The 18,006-nt window shown below is 42.0% G+C and overlaps 1 protein-coding gene across 1 annotated transcript in view; it reads left to right on the top strand.

Annotated features, from left to right (window-relative positions):
- Window positions 1-18,006, top strand: part of LOC134223901 (uncharacterized) — a 102,995-nt gene that overhangs the window by 84,025 nt on the left and 964 nt on the right. Inside the window, exons 3-4 of the mRNA XM_062703126.1 lie at window positions 13,041-14,808; window positions 14,869-17,875. Coding sequence (XP_062559110.1) covers window positions 13,041-14,808; window positions 14,869-17,875 — 4,775 coding nt within the window. The remainder of the gene's footprint in view (window positions 1-13,040; window positions 14,809-14,868; window positions 17,876-18,006) is intronic.

Genomic DNA, 18,006 nt, shown 5'->3' with positions numbered 1-18,006 from the left:
TTTACAATGTGTTTAAATGTTTTTGCCTATCTTCCAAGTGACATAAAATTGATGCCAAGGCTAAAATTCATGTTTTGTTTTAAGCCAGTTTTGATAATTAATAAAATTTCTTCCAAAATTGAGTGAAGCGAGATGAGCGTGCGGCCGATTATTATGAGTGAATTTTACTACTAGAGGATATAAACAACCAGCATCTGGCACGAATACATTACTAGTTTTCTATTTCCATGTCCAGTTGCTGAAGGGAGCAAAATCATTGCTGATAATAGAAATTGCTATGCCAATAGAAGAAACGTTGACCTGTTACTTTATATTAAATTTACTAAGTTTGTGGTAAAAGATATTATATTAAGTGAACACCAATCATCAAAGGAAGAGCATACGAATGTATACCAGTTGAACTATACCTGTGTTTTAGTGTAATTATTCATTATTTTTATAATTCAATTTGGCGAATGTCTTAGACTGCCAAGAATAGGTATTTTCCCCTACTATGTTCGAAAAAGTTTATTATTCATACCAAAACAACTTTACTACATGTCGACCTTACTACAAAGTAGTAACTACATATTGTAGATTTTACTACTTTTTATTCATACGGGCCATTATCCGTAATACAAAAAGATTAGATACAATCCGTAAAAACAGCAAAACTTTCAGATTGCGCGGCCGGCAATAAAGCTAATCAGTTCAGTGCATGTTTTCTCTTGTTTCGGACAGCAGAACGATCGCGCGATCCGTCGAAAAATTGTGTTCTGCATTGCGCGGCCGGTAATAAAGCTAATCAGTTCAGTGTGTGTTTTCTCTTGTGATTTGAGCAAGTATGTACACCGCGTGGTGGTATGTGTTATGGTCGTCGCGAAATAGTTCTGTGTTGATTTTACGATTGATCGTATTTCGAATAGCAAGCAAAACTGTCGCGTGATCCGAGATATTTTGTTTTGATCTGTACGGTTCGCGTTTTTATTTGTATTTCATATAATCCCCTCCCTTAGATCGCATCACTTACCAAAGTGAATCCAGATAAAATATCCTATGCAACTAACACAATACCACATCCCGTGACAATCGTGGAGATGTAGAGGTGTTCTCGGTCTCTAGTAGCAACGAGAGTCGAAATAACAATCCTGCCTTTCCTATATGACCGTAAGGACGTGGCCGGCGCCGTTATTGACTTTAAATACGTGAGCTTCTGAAACGTGTACATTGAGAATGGATAGCATATCCCATGCTCCATTCACATGGTTCTCTGTGCAATTTCACAAGTTCCAGTCAATCACGGAGTTGCAACTACGAATTGTACGGTCATAATGCTCATGCTCATGCTCATGCTCAATCCGTAAAAACAGCAAAACTTTCATGTGTGAATCGATGATCTGAAATGAAAAACCTGTAGTTCTCATTTTTTTTGTTCTTGTTTTGAATTTTTCGGACGTATCGATGTTTCAACGCCGATATTTTTGGCGTCAATATAAAAAATCGATCCGGAAGACGCCAGTCTTCAAGGTGCAACATGTGTGAGATGTTCACCTAAGTTTGTGCACCCAATCAAACATTGCTTGCTATGTTCGAACTTGCACAAAGCAATCTGAACACGAGCCTGAACTCCGATACACCCAGGCGCAATGTACAATGTTCAAACATCGAGTTTACACTTGGGTTCAAACATGTGCGCTTGCACACGAGAATGCTACGCTTGGGTAAATGAACGGGTTGCTAGGGCAACTATTGTTGATTCTTCACGTTTCCCAGCTTCAACTTCAATGAAGGTATGATTGAAAAATTGAAACATGTTGTGCACATTTTTCGCACTTGCATAACGAAGCGTTTATAGAGGTGAGGTCTTGATTCAGGCCTTTCATTCAGGACGTCTTAGATTCGAATCTGCTCTGAGCGGAGCTTTTTGTTCCATTTTCGGTTCTGAAAGCAATTCTTCTTAGGATTTCGGGATTCTGTAACCACCAAAAAAACTGATAAGTTCATATTTCTAAAAATTTGGGATAAGATTTTTCTGACACGTTTATATGAAGATAATTCATTCTACTTACTTTGCGGTGGTACTTGATAAATATACCGAGAATCTGAAGCGAAGTTCTGGGTTGCATAGAGATTTCTTTATTCCAGGGAGAGAGGGTTTTCAAACTTTTTGAATAACCTTATGACCAACAGGGCTTTAATTCCAGTTTCGTAATTTTTTAGATTGTCATAATTGGAGATTTTGTCTTTTATGAGCGCCAACGGTAACGGATATAAAATAACTAGGGGCTACATTTTAGACAGACGAGCAGAGACTTATGTATTTTATCTCGTTGCGAACATAAACGCAAGGACACTTTAAATAATCATTATATTGGAGGCTGCCGGTTGTCTTACTGGGAAAATGCACATAATATTCAGTTGTATGTATGATTGATTGTATGCAAAATGTTGAGTAAACAAATTGTTGTGATATTGAGATATCGGACCAAGCGCAAACCACCTGACAAGGGCTGAAAAGTGGCATTTATAAAACTAAAACTATTCATGTGCCATTTCTAAAAAAGAACCAAAGACAAGGATTCAAACACTAGTGCACTGAGTGAACGCCAAACGAGTTACCACTAGGCCATCACCGCTACTCAAGAAGAGAAACCACTTGACCAATATGAACAAATGAACAGCATGCTGTGTGTAAACTGATGTTTAAACTTCCATGTTCAAACCCGTGTGTTTGAACTTGGGCGCCCACTCGTGTTCAAACCGGGTGCGGTTTCGGTTTATGATGAACTCGGTTTGGATCTAGTATGCATGTTTGAGTGCGAACTTGCACACGGGAAAACTGCACTTGTTTAAGGTCACTCCTGACAGAATCCAAGATCAAAAGTGCTCGCGTTTTCGGGGGCACACCACTCGATACGGAAGTAACGCACAACTGTCATATTTATTTTTTCACGCATGCTGCGACGCAGCAAAGCTAAATAAACAAAAATGACAGTTGTGCACCGCCTCTGAATCGAGTGATGTGCCCCCGAAAACGCGAGCACTTTGGAACTTGGATTCCGTCAGGAGTGACCTTAAACGCGGTTCATGTTTTCGTGAAGACTGCGTAAAACGCTTATTCCTAGCGCTGATTGCTGGCTGCGATGCTAGTATCGCGTTAGACCGCTCTCTGCGAAATCTGGAACAAAATGGCTCGCGCACGCGGGAAAGCTGATTTCTGTATTTAATGATTATTTATTTATTCAGACTAAGGCCGAAGTGGCCTGTGCATTATATAAGAGTCTTCTCCATTCGGCTCGGTCCATGGCTACACGTCGCCAACCACGCAGTCTACGGAGGGTCCGCAGGTCATCGTCCACCTGATCGATCCACCTTGTCCGCTGCGCACCTTTCAGCCCTAGGCTTGCTCGTTTCCGCGGTAGAAAGTTAAATTTTCTGGCTAGATTCGGATAATCGTTTGGTTGCTGATATTAATTATGAAGACGCATAACTGAAAATGAGATCAACATTTTCTTATTAATCTACTTTATTTGAAATGCGAAGGCTTAGTTGATTTGAGACGAATTTTGTTTTTCAAATTGAAAGTGGCGATTATGGCGTCGGTAGTATTCCCAGAAGCAATCCGTCGGTGGTGGTTGCTGCAAAGAAAATATTTAATAGTTTCAATATACAGGGGTTAGACAAAAAGGTTGAGATAGGCAAAATTTTGTTGATATTCCAATCAGCAGAACTTTGCGTAGAATGATCCGATTTTGATGAAACCGGGACCATCGGAAGCGGAAACTCTTCAGTATACTAGAAGAGTTTCCGCGTCCGATGGTACCGGTTTTATCAAAATCGGATTTTTCTAGACAAAGTTATGCTGATTGGAATATCAACAAAATTTTGCCTATCTCAACCTTTTTGTCTAACCCCTAACACTAACCTAAATTGGTGGAAAATTTGCAAATTGATTGATAACCTATCTTGTTGGCTACAGCGTCGATAAACCTATACCTGGCGTATAGTAGAGCTCCATAATCGTCGGTCTTGGGCGATGTTCCTCCAGTTTCCCCCGAACGTTCAGCCCAAGCAACACAACTTGTTTTATATAAGTTGATAATGCACATATAATACATAGTATCATGTATTTCTTCATGAATACATTACCATTTTTCATACGCTTATAAACCCAAAAAAGCGCAAAACATTTCGTCTTATAAAACATCAATTATGTCATAAAACATGTTTTTAATTACATCTGTATAACTAATATATATATGTCTTATATGAGCATTACATAACATGCAATACCAAATGAAGTAATGAAACATGGCAATGGAGTGTTTTTAGGAAACATTACAGTGCCAGTCAATGTGTTTGTTCCTAGTGGTAAAAAGTTTAGCTTCTGAAAAAATTGAAAATTTCCAATAATAAGGTATGGGTTCTATATCTGTTTTACTTTTATATAGATTCATAACATAAAATCAACTGAAATTAAAAATCTCATAAGCAATAATATAGTTCCTTTGGTAATCTCATTGTTTGTACATGTTTGTGTTCAACATTCACATTACTACTCTTCTGGTACAACAAAATTAAATGGTCACAATTTCGGAACGCAAGGACCAGTCGCATCAATTTACAATAGCAAATAATTGGATTGTAATACGGAAAGCACGAAAAATCATCATTTCTATCGTGATTCAAATCACTATTCCCACAACAGTTGACTTTAAAAAATAGAATGCTGTGTTTGGAGAGTTGATTCAAAAGTATAAGATTGCTAATGTCGTTCCTGTTCGTGTGACTAACATCTAGGTTACTTCGACCTGGCAGCCAAAGTACCGGTGCTACAAGTGTCAAACCGATGATGGTCATGAAACCAAACATGCACTACAACATGATGCATACATTGTGGCCAATTGAAGCTTGTGGAAGCTTAATTTGTCAAAATAATTGAAATGATTACCGCGCCACTAGCGTTCATTAGTAAAGTATCTTTATTTTCCAGTCGACACTGTATTTTTTCTTCGAATTCTAATCATTGCCTTGTTATACAAGGATGTTGTAACTACCTTTAAGATCAATCACCGATGCAGCTTCATAACATACGCTATAATTGTTATACGGGAGTTATTTTAACATAGTTATAACCGTTTTCAGTAGCTTCAAAATGTAGAAAAAAAAGGCATACCATAAAAATTTACGAATTTTGCTACTAGTTCTCAGCTAGCCACAAACTGCAGAGGGTAAGAATATTTTGATTGAGCGATCAAAGCCATTGGGCCATCAAAGATGGAATAAGCCTGCCATTCGCTCACGAAGAAATGCTCAAGCGGGCTCAGTCTGATAAACTGAACACATGTTATGATTATGTACGCCGAGTTCAGAGGGTTATTCTCTTTGTAGTTAGTACATTGTAGTCTGTACTCTTCCTTTAATATCAAGCATATTGATTCCCGAAACATTTTTAACTTTTTGAATAATTACTAATTATTTCATCCTTTTTTGTTGAGATGGCAATCTTTACTCTCGTGAAAATGGATATAATAATTAACTTGTTATATATTCGTCAATGAATGCATATTATGTGTGCCGTCGCATTTATATTACATTAATAAAACATTCACAATGTTAATTAAACTAAATGTTATAATGAAGTCATATGTATTTCTTATTGACAGAAATATAACACAGAATAATTTCGCTAAGAAATGTTTGTATCAAACACTATTAAACCTTTATTATAACAAAGAAGGTATTATAGCTAAAATACAACAAGTTTTTCATTTTTCTTAAAAAAAGATGTTTTTGGTGTTACTTAGGAGGGTCCCCAGGTCCGATTCCACCCCGTGCAGCCAGCGTGTTCGTGGCCTTCCACCTTCGCCGGCCCCTATCGAGTTCTCTGTTGAATAGTTTTCTCTCTTCTTTCTTCCGACATTCCCACTAAGTGACCAGCCCACTGAAGTCTGCCGTATTTTATACGATTCACAATATTTTCTTCTTTGTATACTTGATACAGCTCATGAATCATGCGTCTGCACCATACACCATTTTCTAGGTTTCCTCCTAGTATTGTACGTAGCACTTTTCGCTCGAAATTTCGTTTCCGTCAAAGCTGGTTACGTAATCCGTAAAAGGCCCTATTCGCAGTAGCAATGCGTCTTTTCACTTCACGGGAAACTTCATTGTCAAATGTCGCAAGCGTTCCAAGGTAAACAAATTCTTCAACAACTGCAAACACATCCCCATCAAGCACTACCTCAGCACCAACACCACTAGGTCTTCCCCTATCTCTACCTGCCGCCATGTACTTTGTCTTGGTAGAGTTAATGGTTAAACCTATCCTCGCCGTCTCCCTTTTCAGTGGGACAAAAGCCTCCACTACTGCTCTGCGATCGATTCCGCAAAGCCCAGGAGCATATGCGACCGTGTGATGATAGTGCCGTTCCTCTGCACGCCACATCTCCTAATAGCGTCTTCGAGTGTAATGTTGAACAATAAATTCGAAAGTGCAACACCCTGCTTCAATCCGTCTAAGGTCAGTTTCGTCGAAAAACCATGTTCGGACATTATCTGCCACAGCTCATTTCTTTTCACTAAATCGTACGCTGCTTTGAAATCGAAAAATAGATGGTGAGTCGGCAAGTTGTACTCCCGGAATTTATCAAGGATCATCCGCAGGCTAAACATTTGATCCGTTGTTGATTGGCCCTCTTGAAAACCTGTTTGGTATTCGCCGACGAAGGACTCCACCAGCGGTCTCAGTCTGTTAAACAGGATACGCGACAAGATTTTGTACGCCGAGCTCAGAAGGATGATCCCTCTGTAATTGGCACACTCTAGTCTGTGCCCTTTCTTATAGATTGGGCATATGAGGCCATCCAACCAGCCGGCAGGCAGTACTTCATCCTCCCATATTTTCTGGATAATGTGGTGGATTGATTGATGCAGCTGCTCACTTCCGTGTTTGAGAAGCTCGACCGGGATCTCGTCCTTCCCTGCAGCTTTACTTTTTTCAGCTCGTTTAAAGCCGTCTTAACCTCTCCAGCGTTGTTGGTTCCAAAGGCTGACCGTCGCCGACTATGTCCATCCAGCTCCTTAATACACCTTCATTTTCACCGTTCAACAAATCTTCGAAGTGCTCCTTTCACCTGGCTGCCACCATAATCTTGTCTGTCAGCAAATTCCCCTCTCGGTCATTGTACATGGCGGGCACTGGCACAGTCTTATGCCGCGCGCCATTGACAGTTGCGTAAAACCTCCGCATATCGTTTCTATCCATGGTCTCCTGCGCTTCAGCTATCACACTCTCTTCGTGTTGCCTTTTTCTTCTGCGGTGGATTAGTTTCTCTTCTGCCCTTGCTACACTGTACCGCTCCAACCATTTCGTTGGTGTCGCTGTGCAGTGTGCAGTGCCTAACACATCCTGCGCTGTTGTAGTCACAGCTTCGTGGATATTTTCCCACAATCTGTTGATGTCGCCAGATCCGGTGGCATCTCCCATCCGCTCGTCCAGCTTCTGGCGGTACTGTTCAGCAACTCCTTCAACTGACAAGCGTTGAATATTGAAACGCATCGTTCTGTTGTTTCGTGAATTCGTGACGCTGGTCGCGCCCGAATTATGCAAATACAAGATAGTGATCGTTGGAAGCGGAATGAAGGCTTTCCGTACCAATGACAGGGCGAAAGAAACTTTCTCTTCCGATCTGCGCATTTGCATCCCCGATGACAATATTTACATCATGTGTTGGACACTCTCCGTAGGCCATATCAAGGCTCTCATAGAACTCATCCTTCACGTCATCAGGCTTATCGTTTGTTGGGGCATAGACGCTGATCAGGCTATAGTTGAAGAATTTGCCCTTCATTATCAACACGCAAATGCGGTCGCTTATCGGCCTCCACCGGATAACACGCTTCATCTGCTTCCCGATCACCATGGAACCAACTCCTTCTTCTGCTCTGTCACCGCCGCTATAGTAGATGTGGTACTTGAATGAAGTGTTCGCTATAGGATCCACCGCCCGGAATTCACGTCCTCCAGTTCTGGGCCACCATATTTCCTGGATTGCTCCCACACTCACGACGACCTTCTGCAGCTCCCGAGCCAGGAGCCCAACACGTGCGGGTTCATTCAAAGTTCTCACGTTCCAATATCCGACTTTCCAATCGTTGTCCTTTATTTGTTGCCGGGTCTGTTGCCGTTGATTCAATCCGTTTGGTTTACTTTTGGCTTTCTTGGTAACTGTAGAATCTTCGATAGGCTACCTTACCAGGGTTGCGCTACCTACATCTGGTTGAAGGGGCTGCCTTCTCAATGCTGACACAATGCAACATGGTATGCCCAGTTTAGTTTAGAGTCTCTCGCTGGCACTCGGACGATGATCAGCCGCCCCTAACATGGGGAACAGACGCTGTTGTGAGCCGCTCCTAACATGGAGAGCAGACGCTCGATCAGACTTGCACCTCCGGACAGGAGCAAATCCCCCTTGCCTGTCAGCATACAACCATAGTTCCCACCGAGGTTGGTTACCCGATCTTCCCTAAAGTTGCTCGTATCCTGGCCAGCGCCACGAGGAGGTAGGGATAGGAGTTGTTGGGGAAGAGGCTAAGGACCGCAAAATGGGGTCTATTTTATTCCTACATGTACGCGAAGTACCAATGGTACGCTTTATCCAGCATTTGACGTGCCCCTTACCTCTACCGTGGTATAAATCATAGACAAAAAAAAGCCCTTCAAAATTTGAGCAACTGACTAGTGACAGTTTCCAAAAATAGAAATAATCCCATCCACAATTGTCAAAAAAAAAAATGAATCATAGATTTTTAGACAAAACCAAACCATTTGACATGTTGATTTGAAAGAGGTAAACTAAAATTCTTTGATTGATTTAGATTACTCAAAATATCGTCCTTTGGACTTTGTAGTCAGTTTGTTAATAATTGGCCCTGCAACAAATACAATCGTTCTGTTCCTCTTGCCGTAATTCTCGATTTCGGCGCCCCCTGAGGATTGGCTCCTCGGTGGTGACCAACTCGGCCACCCATACGCTACAACGCTGGCGATAAGTGAGAAATGAAAAGTTAGAAGTAAGAAATTCAAAGTGAGAAATAAGAAGTACGAAGTAAGAAGTGAGTAGTGGGAAGTGAGAAATGAGAAGCGAAAAATTTGAAGTGCGAAATGAGTAGTGACAAGTGAAAAGTAATAAATGAAAAATGAAAAGTTAGAAGTGATAAGTGAGAAGACAGAAGAGTGATATAAGAGGTTGTAGGCAGACATTATGCACGCGTACAAAAAAGGATGAGATTGAGCAACGACTGCTACGCGCACATAAAATGTAGCGCACGCGAGTCTCACGAAGCTTGTGTACCTCACATTAACATTGGTGAGTCGCATTGAGACTTCTCAATGCGATCAGCTCATGCTCAGCTCAGCTCAAACCTTTGCAAACAACAGCGGAGGTGCGTAAAACAGCTTGGGCGGGAAATTTTAATTCAATAATATCGTCGCCTAAGTGATGCCTATGCATTCCTTGTGCATGAGATGAGTTTCATGAGACGTACTTTGAGACACGCTCACTCAGTTATTTTATGCGCGCTAGCTTTTCTCGTCGCATTGAATCGATGCTACGTGAGCTTTTTAGCTCATGGCACACTGTCTCATCCATGTATACACGAGAATTAAGAGACTCTGGTTGTAAGTGAGTGCAAAACAAAAAGTGAAAAATGGTAAGTGAGATATAATTATAGCGAAGTGAGAAGTGAGAAATTCGAAGTGTGAAGTGAAAAAGGAGAAATGAAAAGTGCAACGTAAGAAGTGAGAAGTGGGAAGTGAGAAATGAGAAATGAGAAGTGTGAAGTTAGAAATGAAAAAATTGAAGTGTAAAGTGAGTAGTGAGAAGCTAAAAGTAAAAAATGAAAAGTTAGAAGATAGAAATGGAAAGTAATAAGTGAGAAATGAGAAATCAGTAACTCACGGTTACTGCTTTTGTCCATGCATCGATCATATCACTCGCCATCCATCGAAAGCGCTTAATCTCATCATCCCCTACTTTGTTCCAAACTACACAGGTCGACTGATTCCAACCTGTCCCCTACTCGCTGGTTAGTTCTCATTTATAATACAGAGGCTTTGTCGTTGTTATAAGTAAGTAGTGATAAGTTAAAAGTGAAAAATGAGAAGTGAGAAACAAATAGAGAGAAGTAAAAAGTTAAAAGTGAGAAGTTAGAAGCGAGATATTCAAAGTACGAAGTAGTAGTGAGAAGTGAAAAATTAGAAGTAAGAAGTGAAAATTGATAAGTGAGAAATGAGAAGCCCAGAAGTGAGATATAAGAAGTTATAAGCGAATAGTGAGAAGTAATAAGTTTGGAATGAGAAGAGAGTAGTGGGCAGAGGCGATGAGAAGTAAGAAATGAATAGTGAGAAATGAATTGTAAGAAGGGAGTAGGAAGAAGTGTGGACCGAGGAACGAGTAGTAAAAACGAGGTACTCTTTCCTCCTTTCTTTCTTCTTCCTTCTTCCTTCTTTTTTCTGTCTTATATCTCTCTACTCACTTCTCACTACTCAACATCTCGCTTCTCACTTCCCAATTATCATCTCTCATTTCTCACTTCTTGCTTATGTTTATGCTTGCCTGCTTATATCACTACTCACATTCTATTTCTCACTTTGCAACTATCATTTAGCACTTTTCACCACTGAATTCTCACATCTAATTTTTCACTTTCCACTACTCATATATTACTGCACACATTTCACTACTCAATACACACTTCCATTTTTCAGTACTCACTTCTCACTAATCTGTACTTATTTCAAACATCTCATTTCCCAGTTCTCGCTGTTCACTTTTCACTTCGAACATCTTACTTCTCACTTCACTTAATAAGGAAACAACTTTTAACTACTGCGACTTTTAACTTGTTTATTTCACCACATTTATAGAATTTCATTTCGAAGATTTAGAATTCTGCGGGATATAAGAATAATCCACGCCAATTGTAAAGCACATTTTGGCAAATATAATTTCGGGTCACGAGATGCAAAGTTCAACGAATGCAAATATGATTCTCAGACTAATCGGTACAGGTGCCTTTCTTGCGCATGATTATGATAGTTGCATCTACATTACATCATCCTTGCTCTTGAATAATGTATCACCATATTAATATCATGTGTTGCCTAAAGCGTATCATTCCGCATCATCTTCCATTTTCTCCAAGCTTTTCGTTTCGAGTAACTAAATGCTCACTAAACATTCGATCAAAAACTTTCATCCAATTACCTCCCGATATCCACGGCAGTGTATTGCTTAGGCGTAATAATTTTACATAAAACCCCACGAACCATAAGCTCATCGATCCGACTAAATCAATTGTTCAACCTCAATCACACTGCCATCGACTTACCGAAACTGGTTAATACAGAAGCCCCTGCGTTTTTCCGCACACGGTGCCGTTGAATTGATTAAAATATTAAACCTCAACTCAAAAGACTTAGCTGCGTGGCTAATAAGCGACGAACCCTCCCGACGATGTAGGTACATCCACAATGCAATGCAATGGTGCAACGGACCGATACACTGCACTGTGTTACACCTTGAGATTTATGATGGAAAACAGTATAAAGTTTCATTTTGAAATTTTATGATTTTTAGTGAAATTCGAATTTATTCTTGTCCTTATAGATTTTTTATATTACATTCTCTTTAATTAATGGCAAACAACATTAGGAACTAAGTTTTTTTGCAACACTGTTTCATCGGATATTGTGACACTCCGATAATCAACAGATCACTTAACATACACAATTGCTGTTCATGTGTACCTCAAAATCATAAATTGGTGTCACGTTTGCCAAATTACATCGCGTGCCGGTACTTCGCTAAAATTTTCACTCACTATGCTATATCTATTCCACTACGGCACCTTATTCAATTAGGAGTGGTCATTTAGCTAACCGAAAACTGTCGGGCAGCACGACATGCTTGAAGCTGGTGGAATAGCACTACTACTAAGCGTCTCGGGGATCAAATTGGCTGCTTGAGTTGCGAGCAATGTTTTAATTGCGGCAACTTACGAGTGGCTACTCGTGTAGTAAAGTTGGCAACAGTAAGAAGGAAAGTGTGAAAACTACCAGCAGCATTATTGTCCACTTTCCCGAGTTTGCGAGGAGAAACTGTACGGCTCAGAGGCGAAATCACGATTAACTTGTCAAAAGAACCAATGGGACAATGTTGCTAGAGGACAATCTTCTTCATCAAGTACTAAAATGTGCTTACGATGCTTTGATGTGCAATTTAAAACAATCTAGCGTGCGACGTTTTGTTTTTTTTTTTTTTTGAAAAAACCTCCCGAGATTTTGACTTTTTTTTTACTTCGGTCCTTCGGTCCCCGACAATAAACCAGCAATAAACCATGAGACTAAGTATAGAGCGAATAATGTACCTATTAGTAACTGAGATCGTTTTCACATGCCTACTTTAGTTTGATAATCAAGAAGAGAATTATCACACATTTGTTAGGTCTTCTCGTATGGAAGGCTATCCTATTAGTGAAGCACTGTGGGATGGGAAAATCGCATTAGCATCAACAATGACATACCTAGCCCACGTGGTAGTGACCAGGTCGTGATGCGAATTCTGTTTCAGTTACATTTTCGCTACAGTTGTGAAAACCGTTTTCCTTGCCATTTAAGGTGATTATAGAATGAAGCCAGAAATCGGCCATTTTGAAAACCACGTGGTTTTCCAATATTTTTTTCAAGAGCACGAGATGAAAGAACCATAACGCGTGTGCGGCTGAAATAATGGTAGATTGTTTTCTTAGTTATGCTGAACAATCATGATTTGAATTTCGGCACTGTACGAAAACTATTACGCCAGATTTGGGCTTTTGGAAATGTATGCAGATAAACGTGTGGTGAATTTAAAATTCACCACGGGCTTGATTCTATAATCATAATGGTGAGAAAAATAACTAAATCTAGTAGGCACATGTTTATAGATTTCACTTTTGATTTCGACCTAAAGTTAAACAACATCTAACATGAGTCATACGTTTGTTCGTATTTCCAGGGAGACAAATCAGCACCGACGCCGCGAGAGTGCGCCACCGAGCACAAGTAACATAACCTCTTCGGGTGGGGCTGTTAGCGCTGCAAGGGACGAGGCGTACGTGGAGGCGCTGAATAAATTCAATCAATGGCGATCTAAGCAGAGATTGGAGCGAATCAGCGAAGGCTGTCTCTTGAGGTCTGTCACTGATCAGCGGATCCCAAGTGTGATCGAGGAAGAGAAGGAATCCGAAGGTGGGGCACAAAGTGATATCAGTTCCGACGTAGCAATCACTAGCGATGAGAGGCGTGCTCTCAATAGAAAAATCGAACTACCAAAAAGCCCTAGGTATAGCAGACATCGGGACACAGGAGCCCCTAAGAAGCCTAAAAGGTCGGTGGAGTTCTACAGAAACATCAATAGAATACCGGAAAATGGAGAGCCCAGTTTGAATAAAGGAAAAAATAACAACATGGCTGATAGATATTCGCTGCCGGCGTTTTTTCCTACGACCAGGAAAAGTAAGTCTAAATTGGCAAAACCAAATAATAACACGATTTATGAGAATGAAGTGGAAGAGTTCGAGCAAATGCATGTACGAGACAATCTTGGTGATACCTACGCAGTGCAGAGTCCTCCCAGTCGATTCTTCAAAGAAAATTCAAGCCCTTACTTCGACACCAGTACACTCCGCATCACCAGTCCCACTGTAGTGGACAGTACTCCCAAGAAACAGACGAACCTTCAACAAAAACGTTTCCGTAAGTTGAAAGACAAGCCAGCTCCACAACCTCCAGTATCGAACGTGGATCCCCCTTCGTCACTCAAAAAGCACAACCTTGTGAACGAGAGTGAAGCTGACTCTCCTTTCGCTGGATCATATCGCAAGTACGAACTGAACTCCTCCTCAATTTACGACGAACATGTCATATCCTCGAGAGCCTACCGCGGAGAATTGAAACCGCTGAATGCATCCATCAAAGAACGCCGCAAGTCTCCTTCCTACCAAACTATAGTTAACAAACATGGAGACCTCGTTGACTACGCCTTGCCCTTCAGCGATACAACGGACACCCACTCGGAGCTGAATTCCACCAAAAACGGAGACATCCTGAACGACATCCGGGCCTGTGAGGAAGTCATCAACGAAAACTTCCGCTTCCTGAACAGCGATATTCTACCGTCTTCCATTCTCATCGACGACACCACCAGCATGATCACTGAACCGATCAGCGTACTCAAAGAACGGTCACCGCAAATCGTCACAGACCTGGATCGCTCCATTGTCAAGGAGCAGAACGAAATGGATGCCCAACTAAATGAAGTAGATCTGGTTATCCATGAGCCGCAGGACATCCTACTCGAGCTGGATTCGTTGGAGAAATGGAGCAAAAGTATTCAGATATCGGATGACTTTCTGCAAAAACAGTTCTCCGAAAAAAGCATGCTGGAATTTTTCCAGCAAGCGTCCAGTCAATTGGTGATCTGTTGGCCTAAAGAATTGCACTACCGTGTCGGCACGCTTCGCAGCAGTTTCATGGCACCACTGGAATTCTCCTGCGGACTATTCCGCGATGCACCAGTCACCCTGAGAAAGTACTCCATCAATGTTGACCGTAGCCTGTACTTCGCCGAGGAAGCTTGCAAGAAGGACTTCGAGATTCTCGGTCATGTCAAGCACTTTGCCGTAGCCTCGTTGATGGCCGTGTGCTTTGACGCCAGTTTGAACCAAGCCACGCTGATTCTGGAACCGTTTGATTTCACTCTGTTCGATTACATTCACAAAATGGTAAGATTGATAGAGCTTATTAAAATAAAGATATCACAACTTTTTTGATTTTCGTTACAGAACAAACGCCTCTCACTATTGCACGCTATAACCGTTGTCCAGCAGATCTCCTCAGCCGTATCCTTCCTACAGGAATGCGGCTACATCCACTCGAATATTTCCAGCGGATGCGTCCTAATGCGGAAATATCCGTATGCCGTCAAACTGACATCGTTTGAGCTCGCAACCGAAGCATCCGACACGATCCGAAAAGAAATCGAAAACCGCTATGGCAGCACATCCTCCTCGCGCAACTCTATGACCTCCTCACAGAACGAAGAGTTGAAGAAAATCACCACCTATTCACGGCTGATCAAAAACGACGAACAGTTCCTGCGGGATAAGTATCGTAAACTGTCCAAGGAAGTTTCCGACAGCCGGAAAGGACAGTTCGGACCCTTGGGAGATAACAGCGGGTACGACTGTCGCGCCAGCCGCTATTTACCGTATTGCAAGGAATACCGAGAAAAGTTCTCCCTGTTCTACTACGTCGCTCCAGAGCTACTGGTACCCAAGTCCAACTTTGTGTTTCCCACAAAAAGCACGGACGTTTATTCGTTAACTCTATTGCTATGGGAGATCCTAAACGGCTACGTTCCGTTCGTGGTCTACAGCCGCCAGGAGCTGGAGAAACTTCAAATATCCGCTAACCTACAATTACCAATGTTCGAAAAAGAACGCTGTGATCGCTTTCGTCAAGTGTTTGAAACTGGTCTTTCCGATCTTAGCGCCCGTCAAATCAACGTTAGCGATATTCTTGATACGTTAGATTGCCTGCTTCTGGAGCAAGGACTTGATAAAAGTTTGCACATGAATGGGTTCTCAGAAGATTTCGAGGAACAAATCAATTCGTCGGATATTAGAAAGAAGAACGAGTTGAATGACATTCGCAAGCAAAATGTCTCGGAGAAAACCGACAAAATATACTTCAGGTCAAACGGTGGATACGTCAACGTAGACGAGTCGAAAAAGATGAGCAGACAATGTTCCCTAATTGATATAGATGAAATTGTACCCCAGCGACCCAAGCAGCAACCAAAGAAACCTGCGCGAAAGATTAACAAATCGAAAGCGCAAAAAGACCCAGATGCTAAATCCACCAAAAAGTCACCTCTTAGCTCGAGTTTGTCCCACTCAGCCATCTATCAAACAATATTCGACTTCAACAACAAGTTCTTATCACCTCGATCATCGAAACAAGTCATCTACGAGAGGACCAGTACGGTCAAAAAGCAGAAGAGTATGCTGCGGTCGAATAAAGTCGCAGCCAAAGAGCTATTCCAATCAACGAATAGCTCGGAAAATCAAATTTTAAATAGTGCAGATTCCAATGATAACACGACCCTCAAGGACGCTGTTCCGGATGTTATTGGGCCCTCGGAAGTCTACACAAAGGAAAGTCCGTCCAAATTGAACATCAATATCGACAAACACAAATTCATGAAGGAACTTGATCTTGATGCCACAGACCGTTCAAAAGAAGTTCATCCTGTTGAAACATCAAAGTCTTGTGACAGTTCCCCCGGAACCAAACGCAAAAACTATTCCCGTCTATCTAATTCACTCCGATTCAACATCGGAGATATCACTCTACCGGACACTCCCATAGCTCGCAAAAACAAGATACGCAAACATGCCTGGCTTTCCGATCAGAAGTTAGTTTTCACTGACGACAACACCTCCACACCGGTAACACCGCCGGGTCGAAGAGTTCGCTCCTTCTTCAACGATTTGGGGTCTCGCATAAGCCGCGACGAGCGATCCGCCGGAGACCTGAACACTCCATTGAACTTAAACATTTCTTCGTCGATGCAGGAGATCAAACCGAAGGCGATCAACATCAGTGTGAACATCATCAAGCGCCCGGATATGAGAGCAAAACTAAAAGCACACAGCCAGGAGTTCAACAAAACAACCCCGTCGATCGTAGATATCGACATTGACGACCAACCAGGAAATAATCAGGAAACAAAACAGAAGGCTGAGTCAACCAGCAATATATTTGAGGGTTCTCTCTGGAAGAAAGAGAAGCAGATTTGCGAAAGGAGTCAGATAAGCCATTCCATTGACGACCTTGACAAAGAAGCTATCGACGCAGACACTTCAGAGAAGGTCATAACAGCCCACTTGACTTCCGTACGCGATGCTGTCCGCAAAATCGAAACCACGTTTGAGAACACAGGTTTTGACTATAGCCCCAACAGAAAACCTGATTCTAGCCGAAAGTCCTCGGACGACAGAAAGATATCCGACGACTCTGTGGTCGTCGAAGAAAGTCTCCTGGTTCCTACTAAAGTTTTAGAATTGGAGAGAACCATCGATAATCTTCCTCCGATTGAGCCACCTAGCAATGCAGTTACTCGAATAGACGTAGTGCTAACGAATAACACACTCAAGAAGAAGGAGGAGCTTCTTCAACACCAACAACCGAAACTGCCGCTGCCCGAAGCGTCTGTGTTCAACCCGAACTCGCAGCTGTTTATGCGTCGGAAGGCAACCAGCAGCGGTCGTGTAATTCAACAAACTGTGTATCGTGAAAGCATCGTCTCCAGCGCCGATTTGCCCGGACTGGAGAGCATTAACTCCTCGCAAGCCAGCATCTGCACTACTCCGCTTCCTGCGGGCAGCGCTCGGAAGAAGAAGCTAACGACCCGCGTAACGGTCAACATGCGAAAAATCTCCCGTCGGGCATCGGATATGGGCCTCAGTCCGGGATCGTCCCGACCCAACTCCCAAAACTTGGACGACGATCTGCCGTCGTCCGGTTGTCTGACACCGGTCAACACTGCTAGCGGCCCCATCAGGAACTCGTGTGGTAATGAATTGTTGAAAGCTTTTGCTAAATTGAGATTGGTTCCCAGTAGCGAGGAGGTCGCCGGATCAAGGTGTTCCAGTGCGAATGACGACCGGAAAAGTCTGTGCACTCCGGTTAAGGCACCCATTGCTGTAGGACAGAATCGCATCGCGTCGGAGCGGTTTGTTTGCTGCAATTGCGGAAGCTCGATGGTTCCAGCCGATAATTTGAATGGTGAGTAAAACATCGGAAGTAATTTTTCGTTCGATAACATTTACCAGAAGACCACGTCTTAGAGTGTATTTAGCGTTAATATTCTACATTTCGATATCTTGATATCTGAAAACTCTTTTTTTACACATTCA

This window comes from Armigeres subalbatus, chromosome 3, assembly GCF_024139115.2.
Source record: "Armigeres subalbatus isolate Guangzhou_Male chromosome 3, GZ_Asu_2, whole genome shotgun sequence".
Lineage (NCBI taxonomy): Eukaryota > Metazoa > Arthropoda > Insecta > Diptera > Culicidae > Armigeres > Armigeres subalbatus.
The sequence above is the reverse complement of the archived record's forward strand: the minus strand, read 5'-3'. Positions and strand labels throughout refer to the sequence as shown.